Below are 17,910 nucleotides of genomic sequence, written 5' to 3'. Positions count from 1 at the left end.
ACAGCTTCTTATGTTTTACAGGGAGAGTAAAGTTCACGGGGAGCCAGAGCTGGATTGTGCATGGGGCAAAACCATAGCTAGATAAACATGGAAGGGTCCTCCAGTTACACCAGCAGGGCGAGAACTGTAATTGGTAAAATACGAGATGATATGGAACTGAAATAAAAACAAGTTTTAGTGAAAATGAAATAATCAGTTTATGTGATTTTTAAAGGCATTAAAAAGAATTTGATTCAATGATTACATTTTAAATGGATCTTGAGGGAGGCAGGTAGAACCAAAATTGTTCTGGGGCTTTGGGCCTAAGCAGTGGAACAGCTGAGTTGCAGGAACGGAAAGTATACATTTTAGACAGAAGATAATTAATCCCAAGAACGAGATTCAGAGGCCTGAAAAGCACGGCACACTGTAAGAAGTGCAGGTTGCTTACGCACATTTCAGTGTGCTTATGATGATGGCAATAAAGCAAGGCCTAGTCAGCACGAGCTTCGCAAACCCTGCTACCACCTTCCTACTGTACCTGGAAGGTCAGAGAGAGGCAACGGCCACATTTAAGCATTAGAATGGGATGAACGTGTGTGTATTTTGGAAGGATGTCTCTGTGGAGCTAAAGAAAATAGGGAAAGAAAGAGAACAAAGGCTGAAGCAGCTGTGAGAGGATATTACTGCGATGTACAAGACAAAAATGATAAACTGTCTCTTAGCTCTGTGCATGTCGAAAGGAACACTTAAAATACCCCATTTACCTGATTTGATTATTAGTTAATAGGAACACGATGTTGAAGGAAAGCAAGAAATATAAAAGACACTTGGTTATGATTTTAGCAGTGTATCGTCTCTTCCTCACTGAGCTCAGTCCATGTGAAGGTGGTCCACCGTCTTTTCCACCACGTCTACGATACAGTGGTTCACTACCTCATCGGTTTTTATTTCAGGGTAAAAAATAAACCCATTCAGTGAAGCCTGTAAGGATTCCTTCCAAACCAATTTATTGCTTCTCTTCCAAATCTAAAACTCACCAATCTTTTTTTTTTATGACTGGAAACCACGTAGGTCGGCGATGGCGAACCTTTTAGAGCTTCAATGATAACAAACAGCCAACTGTGGCACGCGTGCCATAGTTTTGCCACCACTGACCTAGGTTACCGTTTCCTTTCGAAAGCCCCCCAACTATAACCAGCGATATTCTTTCCTGTAGTATTCCATGTTTTCTGAAATGCCCTTCTGCCCTACTTGGGTTTATCTCTGAGGTTACTGCCAACCACTTAATGCTCTGTCACTCTCTGACATGCAATTTTCTATATTGCTAAATTGAAGAAAGCAACGTATGTCCTATTTTTGTTGTATATTGAATGCTATGGGTTAAAAGTGTGTTAAAGCTAAAAGTGTGCAAAAGTGTGCAATGCTAAACGTGTGTTAAAATTAAGCTAGATTGTTTCTACCAGTCAGAATTCAACTCAGACTTCAATAATTTAACTCCTGTTCCCATATTCTGTGATGTTTTTTACAGCTCCGGGATTTGTAATGAGCCTTTTCCACCCGCACGTGCCCAGATCTCCCAGTTCCTTAACTGTAATCCTGTTCTTCCAGGCAGCAAGCCTGTTTGTGTCCCTACCAGGCACTGGTTTGTTCTTCACAATACTTATAGTGCCAGCGTAATCATCACAGGCTTTAATATTTAACCACCAAAATATCTTATTTCCACCTAACTTTAGCAATGCCTGGCTTTTGCTAATGTAAGAGCTAGTGCCCTACACAACAGCTCCATGGCAGAACTTGCATTCTTGTGTCCCCAAACTAAAACCTTTTCTTTTCTTTTTTTTTTTTTGGTTTTTCTCCGGAACCAGGAACCGAACTCACGACCTTGCGCTTGCCAGGCAGGCACTTTGCCGCTGAGCTAAACCCCCAGCCCCAACATTTTCTTTTCTATCAGCCCTAATTAACCCATTCTTTGCCACTTTTGCTACTTCTTCCAATTTTCACAGTGTATAAATCTATCCAGAACATATTAGCATTTCTCCCTAGACTGGCTTTTGGTTCTTCCATAGAAATTATGCTCAGTTTTTCCACCCCAGTAGTTCCTGTCCCTTTTGACCTCTTGCTGTCCCTACCTTACTAATTTTCAGCTCTGAGTAACTCCAATTTAATTAATTATACCTTTTCTTCCTAATATGCCAGGATTCCTTTGCAAAAAATATAAATTGTACAAAAATGTCCCAATAGAATTAGTGTCTGCGAATCCAGGCTTCTAAATTCCTCTTATTTAATTATTATCTTTTTATCCTTCCAAAGGTCAGCAGTACATCTGGTAGATTTTTATACCTACATAGAAGTCATTTTATTTATCTCTTGCTGTTTAATCCCACCCCCCCAAATTTATTCCGAAGTATCTGTCCTTCTTCACTTCACGAATCCTGCCTATCTCTAACTCATTAGGAAGAAATAGTCTCACATTCCAAAATTTTAATATCTTGTGTCCAGCCTGTGGAAACATCATATTGTAGGACTTCATCTAATTTTTGTTATTGTTATAAGCTATGGGCTTTAGAGAAACATGTCCAACACTTTATCAACCAGAATTATTTTATCTGAACCTAGGGTTTACTGTAATGTTTGCAGTCAAAGTTTATTCCTTCTGATTTTTTTTCCATTTTCCACAAATAAGAAAACTTCCTTGGGAAACTATCCTCAGACTATGGAAAACATTAAAATGTAAGTGATAGTTTTCTATCTTTGAATAAGTGTCTCATAAATATGAAAAATAAAAAAGGAAGAAAGCTTCAAAAAATAATTTTCCCAGATGGAAAGAACTATGCTAGTGTTGTCCGTAGGAAGTGTAAGCTTTTCTAGAGACAGTTTATGCTCAGCGTTCCACACCTGTGGGATCTGCCCAGAAAGATTCAACCGATCATGGGTGAAAAGCATTGGGAAAATGGTGCCTATACGCTGATTGTCTTGTCGTTCTCTAAGCAATGCCGTGTAACCACTATTTGCATAATAATGTAATACATTTATACTGTATTAGGTATTATAGACAATCTAGAGATGATTTAAAGTATACGGAAAAAATTTACAGGCTTTATGCAAACCCTACGCCATTGTATATAAGCGATCTGAATGTTCTTCGATTTTTGTATCCATAGAGTTTGCAAGCATGACTGGGATATGGGGGTGCTGGCACGTTTTCCTTATCCCCATGACAGGATGTGTAATGACAGAGGAAGAGGTTGAGTGTATGTGATAAGTGTGCTAGACACAGGAACACTTATGTGCCTCATGGAAGAGATGAAATCATGTAGGACTGCAAAGCTATTTAAGAGTATTTTTTGAAAATTACTGGTTATCCCTTTCTTACATAGAGCCCTGCTCTTGTGAACCTCTAGGCTGATCTGTTAAAATTAAACAAGGCAATCAGTTCAGTCAATCTAGGTACACTTATAAGAGACCCGTGTAAGGTCAGACTGATAGATCTGCAACATGGCCCCACATGGGGAGACAGGTGCTCTTTCTTATTACTGGAATTTGTCTTTCCATGGACTACTCCCAACCAGGCAGTAAAACCATGTCATTTCTTCCATCTTAAACCGCATTTTACAAATAGCATAATTTTACTTGTCTTGTCCTTTCTTTCCCATATTCTTCTAGCAAAATATTTTTTAGTCTGATTCACTCTTAAAACTAGTCTTTCCATAATTACATAAAAGTGAATTACTGTTTCTCAGTCCTCTCAGTATTTTTCTTCTATTGTTGATTGAACAGCCAGTCTATTTTTTTAAGGCCCTGTTTGTAGTTCTTCAGTGATATTACAATCACAGTTCCTTCTATTTGTGTTTAATTCTTTACTGTTTTATGTATTCACTTATTCTGCATGCCTCTCATATCCTCTAAAATGTATATCTCTAAGTGTCTGTTCTGATAAACAGCCATGAATTGAGTTCTTCCTTTCTGGCTCAATTATTAGGGAATCATTTCATGCAATTCCTGCATTTTGGAAAGCTCGCTTCTCACAGCGACTACTTTTGCCTGTTGTTCAGGAACTAGGCCGCATGCATGGATCCCAAATGTGGCACTATCTCAGGATAAAAGGCTGTACTGTGTCAGGAAGAACTACAAATGCTGTTATCACCTGGAATTTTATAAAAGCGCAAGTAAAATCAGTAGGTTCCACTTTAATATTATTGATTTTCGTAGTGTTTTAGAAGCATACGCCTACCAAAAATAAACAGAGATGATATTCTTCCTTATTAAAAACTTATTTAGTAAGTATTTGAGGCCTTGTGATCCATAAACATGCCACATATTGAATATAGACATAAATACTGTTTGCCAGATTCAAATACATACACATAAACGTATGTCCCCACACATATATGTGTATCTATAAGGTGATTTTTTTTTGCATATCAGGAAAATAAAACCCAAAAAGGATAAAACATCTATGAACATTCCCAAAATCTGTATTTACTTCAATGTCTTTAACTTCATAATATTGTGACTTAGTTCATAACATAACGCAGATATACATTTGTGAATCACAGGCATTACCACATGGTAACATAAACTTTCTTATTGCTGGTAAAAAATATTGTAATTTATCAACTGATATCAACACAATAGTAAATGACAGCGACATAACTTTGGTATAATTAAATATGAAATATATTACATAACTGAAGATATAATTATGGGCTTTGGGAAACATCAACCAAGAAATAATACCTTTGGTTTCCAGCCAAAGTAAATAATCCTCTGTATTTGTAATCATGAGACAGTTATTTTTCCTCCTCCCTGAATGCACTGCAGTTAGCTTCTGAGCTTTATTAGGGAGAGGACAAAACACAGTGCCTCCCACTCACAGACATTAAACCAGTCTTTACTGAGTGAATAAGTGAACAATAGAATAGCTCTTGAATATGAGTTGCTCTAAAATCCATTCTGAATAGTGCTACGTTTGTAACTGCTTCTTACTGTAATAATTACTGAATGTAATTAATTCAGTTGCTAAAAGCTATTGACACTTTGAAAGCCTGTAAAAAATAAAATGTAAAGATAACTGGACTCACCCAAACAATTCATTTGTTAGTAGAAATTAATTTAGTTAAATGTCTGTATGCAACGTTGCTGCACAACTTTTAAGAAAATTCAAAAGAAAACAAGCATGAACTTACAAATAGCATTAATAAAAAAAAGACAAGTCTTAAAGCAAAATTATATAAGAAATGAAGATAAATAGAAACATTAATGGCAAAACATATTTTAATAAAGAGCTATGGAAAAGTAATAATACATGTTGGGCATAAAGGCATATGTCAAGGAACCCATAAAAATGGACAAGTAAGTGGTAACTGCAAACCATGCTGAAAGTTTACATTTTAGAAATTTATTGTAAAATTACATTACTATAAATCCCCCTCAAGATATTCCCATTTTCAAGAACACATATTGCATCATTCCTTCCGCCTCCTGAAGCGATTCCGGAAGTTCTCCTTTGTGTCTTAAGAGGAGTGATCAAAACGCAGTGAATGCTGCTGCTGAGTACCATTCAATGGAAAGGCGGCCCGTGAGGGCACTACAGTGTGTTCTCATTCACCTTACTGAAGGGATCTGGCACTGTGCACTTCTGGTTCTTCCCCCAAATCAAAATGACTATATAAGTGAAATGCTTTGAATCAATTCACGACATCAAGAAACACTGAAACTAAAGCCACTCATGAAAAAGGACTCCTGCACCTGCCTCAGAAAATGGCCAGAACAGTGCACCCAGTGTGTCCTAACAGAGGGGCTCTCTTAAGGGGTATTAACGGTACTGAGACTTTTCTGTAATACTGTTTTTAAATTCAAACGTTCCTTGTAATTTCTGATCATCCCTCACACAAAAAATATCCCCAAAGATAAGAAAGGGATAAAGAGGTCAATATTCTGAATTTGTAGAATTTTCTGAAAAAATACAAAATTAAAAACTTATAATAAACTAGCAAGTCATGCACATAGGAGAGAGTAATTCGGCAAAATTAAAGCAATAATAAAAGTATACATAAAAATCTAATAGGAGAGCCATTAAATAATAAAAATGCTTTATACATTTTCTAAATTTTTCTTTAGTATATGTTTATAGTACATAGTAATAATGCTTATTTAGTATAAAAAGAAGATAAGATAGAATATAAAAATCAATGTGTTGGGACATGGGTCTTTTTTCCCTCATATAAGATTCTCAAATTTCAGCAATAAAAACAAGCAACAAATAAATGAGTTACAAATTGAGTAAAAGACATAAATAGACATTTCCTCAAAGTGAGTGGATGTATTAGTCACAGGTATGTAGACAAACAGAAGTCCAACATGACACACACCCATCAGAATGGTACAGTATAGGCAGCAACCACGCCAGTGCTAGCGGAAACGTGGGGAGGCTGAATCACTCATGTATTTCTCCTTGGTGGAAATATAAAATTAAACAATCACCCTATAAGACAATTTGGCTGTTTTTTTAAAGAGAGTTAACTATGGTACTCTAATACAAACCAGTGAGTAATTGCATTCTTGATCATTTATCCTAAGAAATAAAATAGGGGGGAAATCTGTTTATTTACAAACTGGGTAGATTGGAAGGGCAGCTAGTAATCTCCCTCCAGCAAATGGCCTCCAATAACGAGAGTTTACAACTAAATGGATGCAATGAATACCAATTGAAAACAAAGAAATATGCAAATCTATTTCTTAGTGGGAGACTTCAACTCTTTCAATACCTGACACACTAAGTGGAAATATTAAAAACAGACAGAGTGAGAAGCCCTATTCAACAACATATCACCTAGCTGAAATATGTAGACTCTGGCACCAAAAAGGTCAACAGTCTTCCTTTTTCAGGGTATGTGGAAAATTTCCCCGAGTGATTCACACACTGGGTAAAAACCAGCCTTAACAAATGTGGAAACATTAGAATCATCCAGCAGGAAATTGTACTAGAAAACAACAGACTGATAATTTCAAAGTCTCCAAAATCTTTTGAAATTTTGCAGCAACATTTTAAATAGGGTACCGTTCTAAGAGGTAAGAAAATGAAAAAAATACCATTAAATAAGGGCAAAGACATAAATATGAGTGCTATGGATTTTTAACACTGACCAAGAAAGAGTAGCGTCAGTCTTCGAAGGGACTCCGGAATGCACCGGGCACAGAAGACCAGTGTTGGACGTCTCCGCCAGGTCGGAGAGGGTCTCACTGCTGGAACCCTCGGACAGGAGTGACAGGTGACTAGTGTCCTGAGTTTCCTTAATACCTATCATATATACCCTAGCCAGGGCTCCTAGAAGCCTCCAACCCAGAAGGGCAACAGCACCACAAATCACAGCTCCCAGGACAGGACTGGGAAATGCATTAAGGAAAACCAGGAAGTCTTGGGACCACCCTACATCAAACCAGCCGCACTCTGACGAAACTACTGTCTCTCCCCGAGGGGCCTCATTTTGAACCAGGCTCTGAATCCCCCTTGTGGTATTCAGAGTTAAGTAAAAATGGATAGAACAGAACGCTGCTCTTTACAAAAATGATTCCCCTTGAAACTTCTGTCTCAAGAAATCCTGAAAAAACAAAAGGCAAAACAAAACAAAACGAAAAAAACTTCAGACTAAGGAATTCAAGGAACACAAACAATACAGATAAAAAACATAAAGTAGTGATCATTTTAGACTTCAGTCCTGAAAAAGAGCGCCTCCCTGGTGACCGAACCCTGATTTTAAAGATAAGAGATGAACGATCTAATAGGAACCCAGCAATTTAAACAGGCAACATAAATTCCTTGACAAAAATGAAGGCACCAAGGAAGAAATATTAATACAGTAAATACACGGATAGATCTACATCGCTACGCACACTGACTTCATCAGCACAGTCAGAACTTGAGTTGTTGCTTCTGCCGCGGGATTCAGAAATGTTTTCCCGTGTTGCTCTTTTGGAGCTGCCTTTGCTGCTCTCAGAAGCGGCTGGGATGGGACGGATGGGGCATTCTGGGGTCGGAGGCTGAGCAGAGCCGCCCGGGGAGGCGCAGCCCAGGGAGGGAGGGAGGGGGCACTCACCGGCTCAGGTCCGTCCCGGGCACGTACTGGGAGAAGCGCGAGTGCAGCAGCGGGATGAGCCTGAGGTCGCACCACCGCTTCTCCCACCGCAGGCCAGGGGAGGTCGGCCAGGATGAGCAGGACAGCGAGTCCTGCAAGGAACACACACGTTCAGGACTTCTCACCCTTTCTGAGTCACCCACGCTCTCCACGACCCTAAGGGTCAGAACACTAAGAGACTGTTAAGACGCTGAACTCTTTAGGAGCAAAAATCCACACTGACTGGCCCTCACGTTGCACTTGCTAATTCACCATTAATATAATTCTGTGAGTGGGCGAGGAAGGATTCATTCAGACGCACACCACCAGTGAAAAGGCAGGAAAGCAATGAGGCGAAGAGAACGGGTTAAAAAGAATGAAAGGGTGGCTGAACTGGATTCATTCAAGAACAGGAAAGACAAAGCAAAGCTAACTTTACACGCAGGGAAACAGCACGTAAAAAAAGCAATAAGCTGTGTAAGTCATTCTGTGAATTAACGTTTCTGAGTACCTGATCAGTGCTAAGCACCATTAGAAGTGCTTGTAATTTATCAGTTCCTGGCAAATATTTATGAATAAATGGGCATTCCTATAAGACAGCTTTCAAAACACTGCCCAGGGAAGTCTGTGCTCATTGTTCACACTTAATGTTTACAAAAGGTTTATGTACTATTTTCTTATATTTTTTTCAAGTCATACAAGGCAGCAACTGTTGATTTTAAATTACATGTATGTTCATCTTTGTTAGGAGTTCACAGGAGGACTGCTCATTTCGTTTCCTCTCTATTTACTAATTTTCAAGTGATGATGTTCAGAAGAATTTATTTTAGTTCAAATTTGAAACTTTGTTGTCAAATATTATTAAGTATTACCTTCAGTATTTTTAAGTGGATTCAGAAGAAAATGGTCAAAATGTACTAAGTCCATGAAATAGTTTAAAGTATTTGAAAGTTGGGCTAAGATCACCTAGGAAGGACCCTGTTAATGACCCATTGAGCATAAGTCCTCTGATGACAGACCACTGTCTTCAGTATTTACCCTGTGTTACAAAGACTCAAGCCAAGATTTCATATAAGTCTTTCTCCTGGCCTCATGTAAGCTAGCACAGGGGGTCAGCATGTAAAGTGAGGGTTAGTTCTTCGGGTCATCTGTCATGAGTAGTTAGCTCTTTATGCCGGATGTCATAGTTGTCAGTAGGTGATGTGGCATCTTTTCTTCATTTTAGGTGACTTAGGTGGTCAGCATGTGACATTGGGACAGTTTGGTAGCAGTGTAACAAAGTGAAGAGACCATCCAGGTTTCAATCCTAATTGTTCAACTGATGAGACCATTAAGCTAGGGTCAAGTTATTTAAAGTTGTTGCATCTCACTGTACCGATTTTCAAAGTGGGAATAATAATAGCAATGACTCGTAAGAGTATAATCTGAAATAAATGAGGAAATGCATGCAATATACTCAACACTGAGCTTCCTGTATTTTCAGTTTCTCAAAAAATCTAACAGAAAATTTACACTTACTAATAACAGCAGGCTGACTAGAAGCATTACTTGCTAGAAAGAAGTAAACACTGACCAAATAATGTATTGAATAATATTTTTGAAAAATGGATAAAACTATGTTAAACATAAAGCTTCCAAGAAGGAAATCCTTACTCATTCTAGCAGTTTCATGATTACTATTTTTTATACTCTTTCACTATACTAAATGCTTTACATGCATTGCTTCAACCCCTTGCAAAAATATTTCTTTTTGCATAGGAAAAACCAAAGACTGTTTTGTAGAAGCAAAGAGCTATGGTTTCTCTTTTCTGTAAGAAGAGACAGAGGAAATAAAGGTGCTGCAAGGTAGACTTGAACAAACAGAACAAGTCCTGTGAGGGAGTAGACCACGTGTCAGTCTTTCCACTGACCGTGTGCCAGTTGGCATGGGTGGTCAGCCCACACAGGGTATAGGGTGAGCTCTTCATTTGAGCTGGAATAGCTGTGCAGCACATGGTGTTTCCTAACAGTATAGCCTTTATCAATGCACACCTGAAACGTTCTACCTGGACCAAGTACACATGTGCATTCCTGGAGGTCCTGTAGCAAACTGCTGACCAAGGGATCCAATCAGCGAATGGCAGCTTCAGGATTCACTCAGACCAACGTGCCCCTGAGTCTGCAACCATACTGTCCGGTCGCACATACTTTAGCATTCATAATCAGAGTTGAAGTGGTAGAGTAATCCAGATTTTTCAGTTGCTTACTATTTTTGCCATACAATTTTTGGCAAATTAATTATTTAAAGATGGTTCCTCATGCTTCATAAAAGGTAAGAATTATTTTCCTTGCATTTCAAGTTCCATAAATTAAAAAAAAATTTAAAATATGGACAGTCACACAGTGAGAACAATGACAATCAGCAATAGGTGTGTATGACATTTTAAAAATAATATTGATAGATGTCATAGATTAGCAGATATGGAAATACTTATACTCTTTGATAATTATTTTTAACATCTTGATGCTTTTATCTATGTGTTATAAATGTGTCATTTTCTTTTATGCTGCCTCCTTATAAGATATATGAAATAGAGCTAATCAACTATTGGAATAATCATGCTTGATATATTTTATATTATAGAGCAGCTATTTACAGTGAAATATCTAATAGCCTTTAAAGATTATTTGTACTGATTTATTTTAATTCTAGAAACAATTATGAATGTGCTTTCTGCCCTTGTTTGTCATACTATAGGTGTTTAGAATTGTGCAAAAGGTAATCTGAAAATGGAATCATGACTTTGAAAATTATACTAGTTTTTAGAGAAAACTACAGTGTCGACAATATAGTCTCCTAAAATGATTAATAATATGACTGGAAAGTAACATTTACATACCCCTTGCTTTAAGATAGACTCTGTGCTGAAGCTTAACACAGCCCAGACAATAACCTCAGGGAGCATCAGCTTACCAGAACAGAATTGTATGCAGGGCAGAATGCTGATGCAGATTTTATTGCGAACTTGGCGTAGAAAGTATTCAATAAAAATAAACAACAAAATAACTTGGCTTTCAGAGATTAGTTAACTGGTCATCTGAATCAGAGTCTCTAAAACAATTTCCTTTACTCTTATCTCAGAGAAAGGAAATTCAGTGGATCTGGGGTGTAGAGTGTTTGTGTCTTGATTATCAAAACAGATGACCTTTGTACTCCCTAAAATTCACAACCTAAATCCTGAGAAGGAATAGCTTATATTTTTATGTGGAATGATAAAGCAATTCTTATTTATTATGTCTTTATTTTCTCTCATGCCCAAATGCTTCCATAAAAATATAGTAAGGATGTTCAAAAATCAAAATTGTGCCTACTTACTTAAAATTCACATTGGAGTATAATTCAGGCACAGGTATTAAAAATGGAGTTTGCACAACTTTTCTTTTTATGTACTATGTAAGTGTAATTTAATTTTTTTTTCTAAAATAAAAGTGGAGTTCTTAGGCCCAGAACAAAATTTTGGATTATTTACTTTGTGGAATCCAATATTTATTCGAGGGAGATCAAGTGTCTATAATTTGCAAACTGTCAATGGAAAATGTTCTCCGTAATACATATGCCTTTCCAAGTACCCACGGTTCATTGCTGTTTCAGGAGACCACGTCTTTGTCTTCTTTTAATTTTGTAAATCTCTGAGTAAAGGTATCTCTCCCCTCCATTCTTGGTTCAAAGCTTATTCAAGATATATAGAGAAAAAGAGGGTAGCATTGGCTATGTACATAGGCACGATCTGATGGAGCTCAAAGATGAATGTTCTGTTCTGATCAACAGAGCATATATTTAGTTTGTAGACTAAACATTTTTATTTTTCCTTTTGTATGGTACAGGACCTCCATGCTGAACTACATTAGCCCTTTTTATTTTTTTATTTTCTTATTTTGAGACAGAATCTCTCTGAATCTCTGAGTTCCCAAGGTTTGACTTGAACTTGGGAGTTTCCTGCATCAGCCTCCCAGAGTGCTCACATTACTGGTATAGGTCATCACTCCTGCTTGTAGTCTCTAAACTTTTTGAATTCAGCTATCTGAGGCTTTCATATTCTCTCTACCCATTGTCTGTTCCTGGAATGGTGATGGCGGTTGTTTGCTTTTTCTTTTAAAATTAATCTTGTGGATTTGTCTCTAGATCTAGATTTTCAACTTTTGGGATCAGGATTCATAATTAACTGATTCTCAAACTATCTAGAAAAAGTCTTTCCTGTAGATTGTCACCAAAAGTTCATCCAGTTCATGTTCATTGAACTAATAAATGTACTTTGTCTGAATTTACATGTATTACAATTCTTATCCTCTAAAATACTTTATATATCTTTAATTTCTATGCACTGAAGCATTTCCAGCAGTATCAAAAGAAAGCTCAGTCTTAATTCTAAAAATGAGGACAAAATGTGCCTCTTGGAATGGATAGGCATAGCTCTAAATTGAAAAACAAATATGGAAAATGATATTTTGAGTTTTATACAACTGGACTTATTTGGAACAATTATGCTATGGAATTAGAGTGGTTTTCTTGGTCTAATTATAGATTTCTATAGGATGAAATTATTCCACAGTTTTGTGTGCACAGTAGTGGAATGAATTAAAAATAAACCAGGATGCTTTCTTCCCTTTTATTCTAACTTCTCTGCTTCCTCTTATTATGAAGGAGTTCAAGGACATTGGGTAAAAACTAGATTAAGAACATCATCAACTTGCTTTCTTGCATTCTGACGTAAGTTAGCTCTTTTTGTTTGTTTATTTGTTTGAGGAACGCAGCTGAGAGGGAGATTTTTGTGTGAATGGCATGGAAATTTCTCAGAAGAAATCTGCAGGCTGAAGGAGGCAGGGCGGAGGAGGCTGAGGTCCTGGCTAAAGACGTGACTTCTTGAAGGAGGACCTCACTTCATCTGCTGGTGCCTCAGGAGTCTGCTCCTGTCTTCCCAAAGCGAAGGCACACTACACATTGGAGAGTAGCTCCGTAGCCTCAGATCTGGCAAAAGGGCTCTATACACAGAGAGTGTGGGTAGGGGCACTAACTTCCACAGCAGCTGAGGCTGGTGCATCAGTAGAGGAGAGGGGAGTGGAGAGGACACCTAAGGCATACAGGCATCTAGAAAGTGAGCAAAGCAATTGTGAAAGTTAAGAGACTAAAGCAACTGGGGCTAGAGTTGTAATCAGGGAACGAGCACTTGCCGTCATGCACAAGGCCCTGGATTCAGTGTCTTGCATGAGGGGAGGAAAAGGCTGATCCATGGAAGAAGTCTCTGGAATTGTGGAACTGGCTGATGGAACTGCCGATACATATACTCTTTCTCATTTGGAAACTCAGGGTTTAAATGACTCAGATCTTGCCAGCTTCAGAAGCTCAGTGTGATAAATATTATTGTAAGATAATTTTTCCTTTAGTAAATAAAATTTTAAAAAATCAGATGAAATATATCTAGATGTGGTGGGCTTTATAAAACATCCTTATGTTTGTAGCAATAATCTTTCTTTTAAGCAAATGTTCTTCTGTATAAGGAAAAAAAGTAAACAACTGGAGGACCTAAGGTCCTCAGCTAAGGCACAATGCTGGCGCTGTTGGTGAAGATTATGCGAGCTTGAGCGTGTTCCAAAGAAGTCTTTTGAAATGAATGCCACATTTGGGTCAAGATTCTCAAATGGTGGATGATTCATACAAGTCAGAAGAGTATGTTTTACACATTTTAGTACATGGAACAGAGAAATAAAGGTCAGCTGTGCTAAGCTTTATGTCTGTGAGCACAGGGAACAATAGCTACATATAAACAAAAGGAATTCTTTTCATCTTTAAAATGTGTGTTCTGAAGGCTGAGATAAAAAGACTTTCAGACCTATTTATAGAAGGAGAAACCTGTGTACTTCAATGTAGAAGTGGAAAATGAGCATTAAAAATTGATTTAAATGTGTGTAAAACAACATGTTAAATTCATATTCTATTAAATGTATATATAGCTTAACAGCTACTACATTTCAAAATAATGTGCAAATAAGATTTTCTCAATTTGTAGAAATTCTCTGATATGCATAGATTGCTAAATCATAACAAATGATAGCTATGTTTAGTTAAAAAATGAAAAATGATGCAAATTGCATCAACTCATGTAGAGCATGAAATTACATATGATATGGAATGCTCTAAAATGATCGTGTGATGTTATTTATAACCTCCTCAAATTAAGAGTATTTATAGCTTGCAAAATCCCTAATGTACATAGACTTAAGAAGAGGAAAACAAAATAAAAACTAAGAGTCACTATTTTTTCCTGCAGGCTTATTATATTGCTTAAATGACAAAGCAATGCAAGATTTTAGATCTATCTGACACATTAGAATAAATACAGTAGCATTTTTTACAAGTTATACATGCATGTATATATAACTTAATGGCTTTGCATTGTGTCATCTATCTTCTTATTAATCCAGCTATGCCGAGGCCATCTTACCGTGTTGTTGGGATGATAGTTGAGATGCAAGCCACTGTCGCAAAGAGGCGAGGAGGTGCCACTGCTCTGGTCACTGGGTGCACCTGCAGGAGACAAAATCGCAAATCCCTCAGTTAGAAAGCCGTGCCATTCTAGGGTCACATGGTCCACATTAAACTCGCACAATAATAGCAGGAAATCAAGTGCTAAGCTAGAATTGCATTTCACTACTATCAAAGCCAGAGTTTTGCAAGTAAGCTAAGCAATTCCAAGTATTGGGGTATGAAAAGAGACTCATGTTTGTCATTGATTTCAAAAATATTAAGGATTTATGAAAGAAAATACACAACTTTAGAGAAAGTATTATTTTATTACATTATTCAAAGCGACCTACACTTAAAAACCATACTGAAAAACATGCATGGTTTTGTTTGTCTAAGATTTCCATTTTATGCCATGTTTTATCTTATTGGCCAATTCTCTATTCAGAACCATAATTTTCCGTCACACAAAACATTTTACTCGTGCTCTGTCTCACAAGTGCTCCTGGTATATAGTCGAATACTCTCATTGAAGGTATCTACTTTTATGAAATTTTAATGACAATATTTTATATTTTGTGCTCCTGAGAAACTTTCCAGGAATGGGTTACTGTAAAGCAATGTATGCATTGTGGTATCTCCAGAAGACAGAGAAGAGAACAGAACCTGTGTAAAGAAATGGTGCCCCAAAATCTCCCAGGTCTGAGAAAGGACATGATTTCCATTTCAAGAAACTCAAAAATACAACCTCAAGAAGAAGAAAGCTAACAAACTGTCAAACGTCATAGGCAAATGGAAACTATTGAAACAGGAGAACAATCTACACAATAAAAGGAGGTTTCTTAGATTACCCACAGATCTGTCAGCAAAAACATTCCAGACAAGAAATGAGTGGAATGATATACTGTAAATCCTAAAAGAAAATAAAAATACCCAACCAAGTGAACTGTACTTAGTAGACTTTTCATCCAATGGAAGGAGAAATACAGATTTTCCTACATAAAAAAACCTAAGGAAATTGATCACCACTGGATCAGTTTTACACAAACTGTAGATTTCCTGAACCTGAAATGAAAGCACATAGGAAGCTGTGTGAAAATAAATAAAAAGCAAAGCTTTTGATAGAGTTAACTATATAAGCAAATGAAGAATCCTGTAATACTGTAAGCTGAGCTATTCCGGTCATCATCAAAAAAGAGAAAAAACAAATGCTGGTGAGGATGAGAAAAAAAGGGGAATTTTCTACAATGTACACTTAGTATAGCCATTGTGGAGGTTGCTCTATAAAGTTAACACAGAATTATCATAAGACCCAGCAGTCTCACTACTGTCCACACAACCAAAGGGCTGGAAGTCAGTATGCCAAAAAAGCATCTTCACTGTCGTGTTATGACAGCACTGATGATGATAACCAATATACGCCCTCAACCTATCGAGTGTCTATCCATGAATTAATGAAGAAATTAATGGTCACACAAAAGAATGAAATCCAGCCACTTGGAGAATCATGGAAGGGCTTGGAGGGTGTCACTTAAGTGAAATAAGCCAGACACAGTAAGGCAAATACCACATAATCTCGCTCATATGTGGATCTGAAAAAGTTAATTGCATACAAGTAGAAAGTAGGATGGTCTCTACCGGAAGCTGGTGAGAGTGGAAAGGAGAGCAGATAGAATAGATCTAGGTTATGAGCACAAAAGTACAGTGAGGAAGGTTAAGTTCCAGTGTTTTCACTAAAGATAATTGACTGTATATTTCAGAATTGCCAGAAGAGAGGATTTTAAATGTACCTGATATAAAGAAAGAATAGCTGTTTGACGTGATGGATGTACTATTTTACCCTACCTGATCACTGCTCATGTATAGATGTTTCCAAGTAACACTCCACTCCACGAATGTATGAAATTATGTGTGACTTACACTGTTTTTAAAAATAAATCCAGTCATATGCCAAAAACTAGAGGAATCTTGAGGACATTATTCTAAGTATTTCAAAATAAGGTAGACAAATGGCAAATACTGCATTATTTCAATTTTACAGGGTATTTAAAATCATCCAGCTCTTATAACCAAACCTAGAAATATGTTTTCCAGGGCACAAAGATGATGGAAATGAGATCTGTTGTTTAAGGAGCACAGTTTCAGTTTTGCCAGACGAAAACTGCAAAGTTCTGCTGTACCACCTTGTGCACACTGCTCAGACTACTGCAATATGTATTTCTAAATGCTTACCAGAGCAAGTCTTGTGATATACACTATTCAGTAAAAATGTGCTCACTTTGGACATACATTTGGCAATTTATTAACAAGTTAATTGTGCATCTATCCTATCAATCAGGAACTAAGCTCCCAGATATTTTTTGCAGTGAAAAAAAACTTTACAACTGCCAAAAGCCTTGTACTAGAACATTTAAAGCAATTTCACTAATAATAGTAAAATATGGGAAATGTATATTTTAAAGAGAAGAATGCACTAATAAACTTTAGTTAAACAATGGGATACTACACAGGAATATCAATGAATACACTACTGAAGTATAGAACAGGTGAATCTAATTATTCCTAATGGAAAGGACATAAAAAGTTCAATAAAATATGATTCTTTTTCATAAAGTTCTACAGGAGGCAAAATAGTGCATGATTATGAGAAATTAAGTCAGTGGCTTTTTCTGTGGCTGTCATTTTCTGGAAATAGTCACAGAAGAACTGTTCTATTATTGAGAGCAGTGTGGTTAAGCAAATGTTTGCCTTTTCAGAACTGATCCAACTGTGCATTTGAAATCTTTTCATTGCAGTACATGTACATTATGCCTCAGTTAAAAATATGTCCTTTATTTTTAGCAAAAGTATTAGATAATATGCATTTCAGTTCAGAAAAAAAAAAAAAAAGAACAAAGAAAGAAGCCTGGTAAAGAACTTTTAAAGTAAGTCTTGTGTAAATTACCACTTTCCCAAGAAGGAAATTCTTCCGTCAATATTTCTGTTTTTCTCAGGATGGGTAAAGTCTAACTACTTGTTCAGCAGAGGATATCATTTTCTTGTTAGAGAAAATATATCAGCCTAACAGTATGATTTAAACTCAATAAAGATATATATTATATACGTGGTGTTAAGTATGATACCCATTTTTAATCAAATAATTAATTATACATTGGAGAAAGACATGATATGGTTAATATATTTTGCAAGAAAAATCACATCTAGTTCCTTTCCATAGGGTCTGGAGAGCCTTTTGGGGTACAAAAATGTTTATATTTAGGCCGGGATCCTAACTTTAAAGGGAAATGATCAGTTACGCGAGAAAATAGCCGTTTA

General features: G+C 36.9%; 1 protein-coding gene across 3 annotated transcripts in view; it reads right to left on the bottom strand.

The window, feature by feature from the left end:
- Window positions 1–17,910, bottom strand: part of Sntg1 (syntrophin, gamma 1) — a 741,266-nt gene that overhangs the window by 167,455 nt on the left and 555,901 nt on the right. For all 3 annotated transcript variants that reach the window (XM_005396048.2, XM_005396049.2, XM_005396050.2), the window contains 2 exons: window positions 14,576–14,658; window positions 8,079–8,209 (listed from right to left, as the gene is read on the bottom strand). In XM_005396048.2, coding sequence (XP_005396105.1) covers window positions 8,079–8,209; window positions 14,576–14,658 — 214 coding nt within the window. The remainder of the gene's footprint in view (window positions 1–8,078; window positions 8,210–14,575; window positions 14,659–17,910) is intronic.

The sequence above is a fragment of the Chinchilla lanigera genome, unplaced genomic scaffold, assembly GCF_000276665.1.
Source record: "Chinchilla lanigera isolate Chin_1 unplaced genomic scaffold, ChiLan1.0 scaffold00053, whole genome shotgun sequence".
Classification (NCBI taxonomy): domain Eukaryota; kingdom Metazoa; phylum Chordata; class Mammalia; order Rodentia; family Chinchillidae; genus Chinchilla; species Chinchilla lanigera.
The sequence above is the reverse complement of the archived record's forward strand: the minus strand, read 5'-3'. Positions and strand labels throughout refer to the sequence as shown.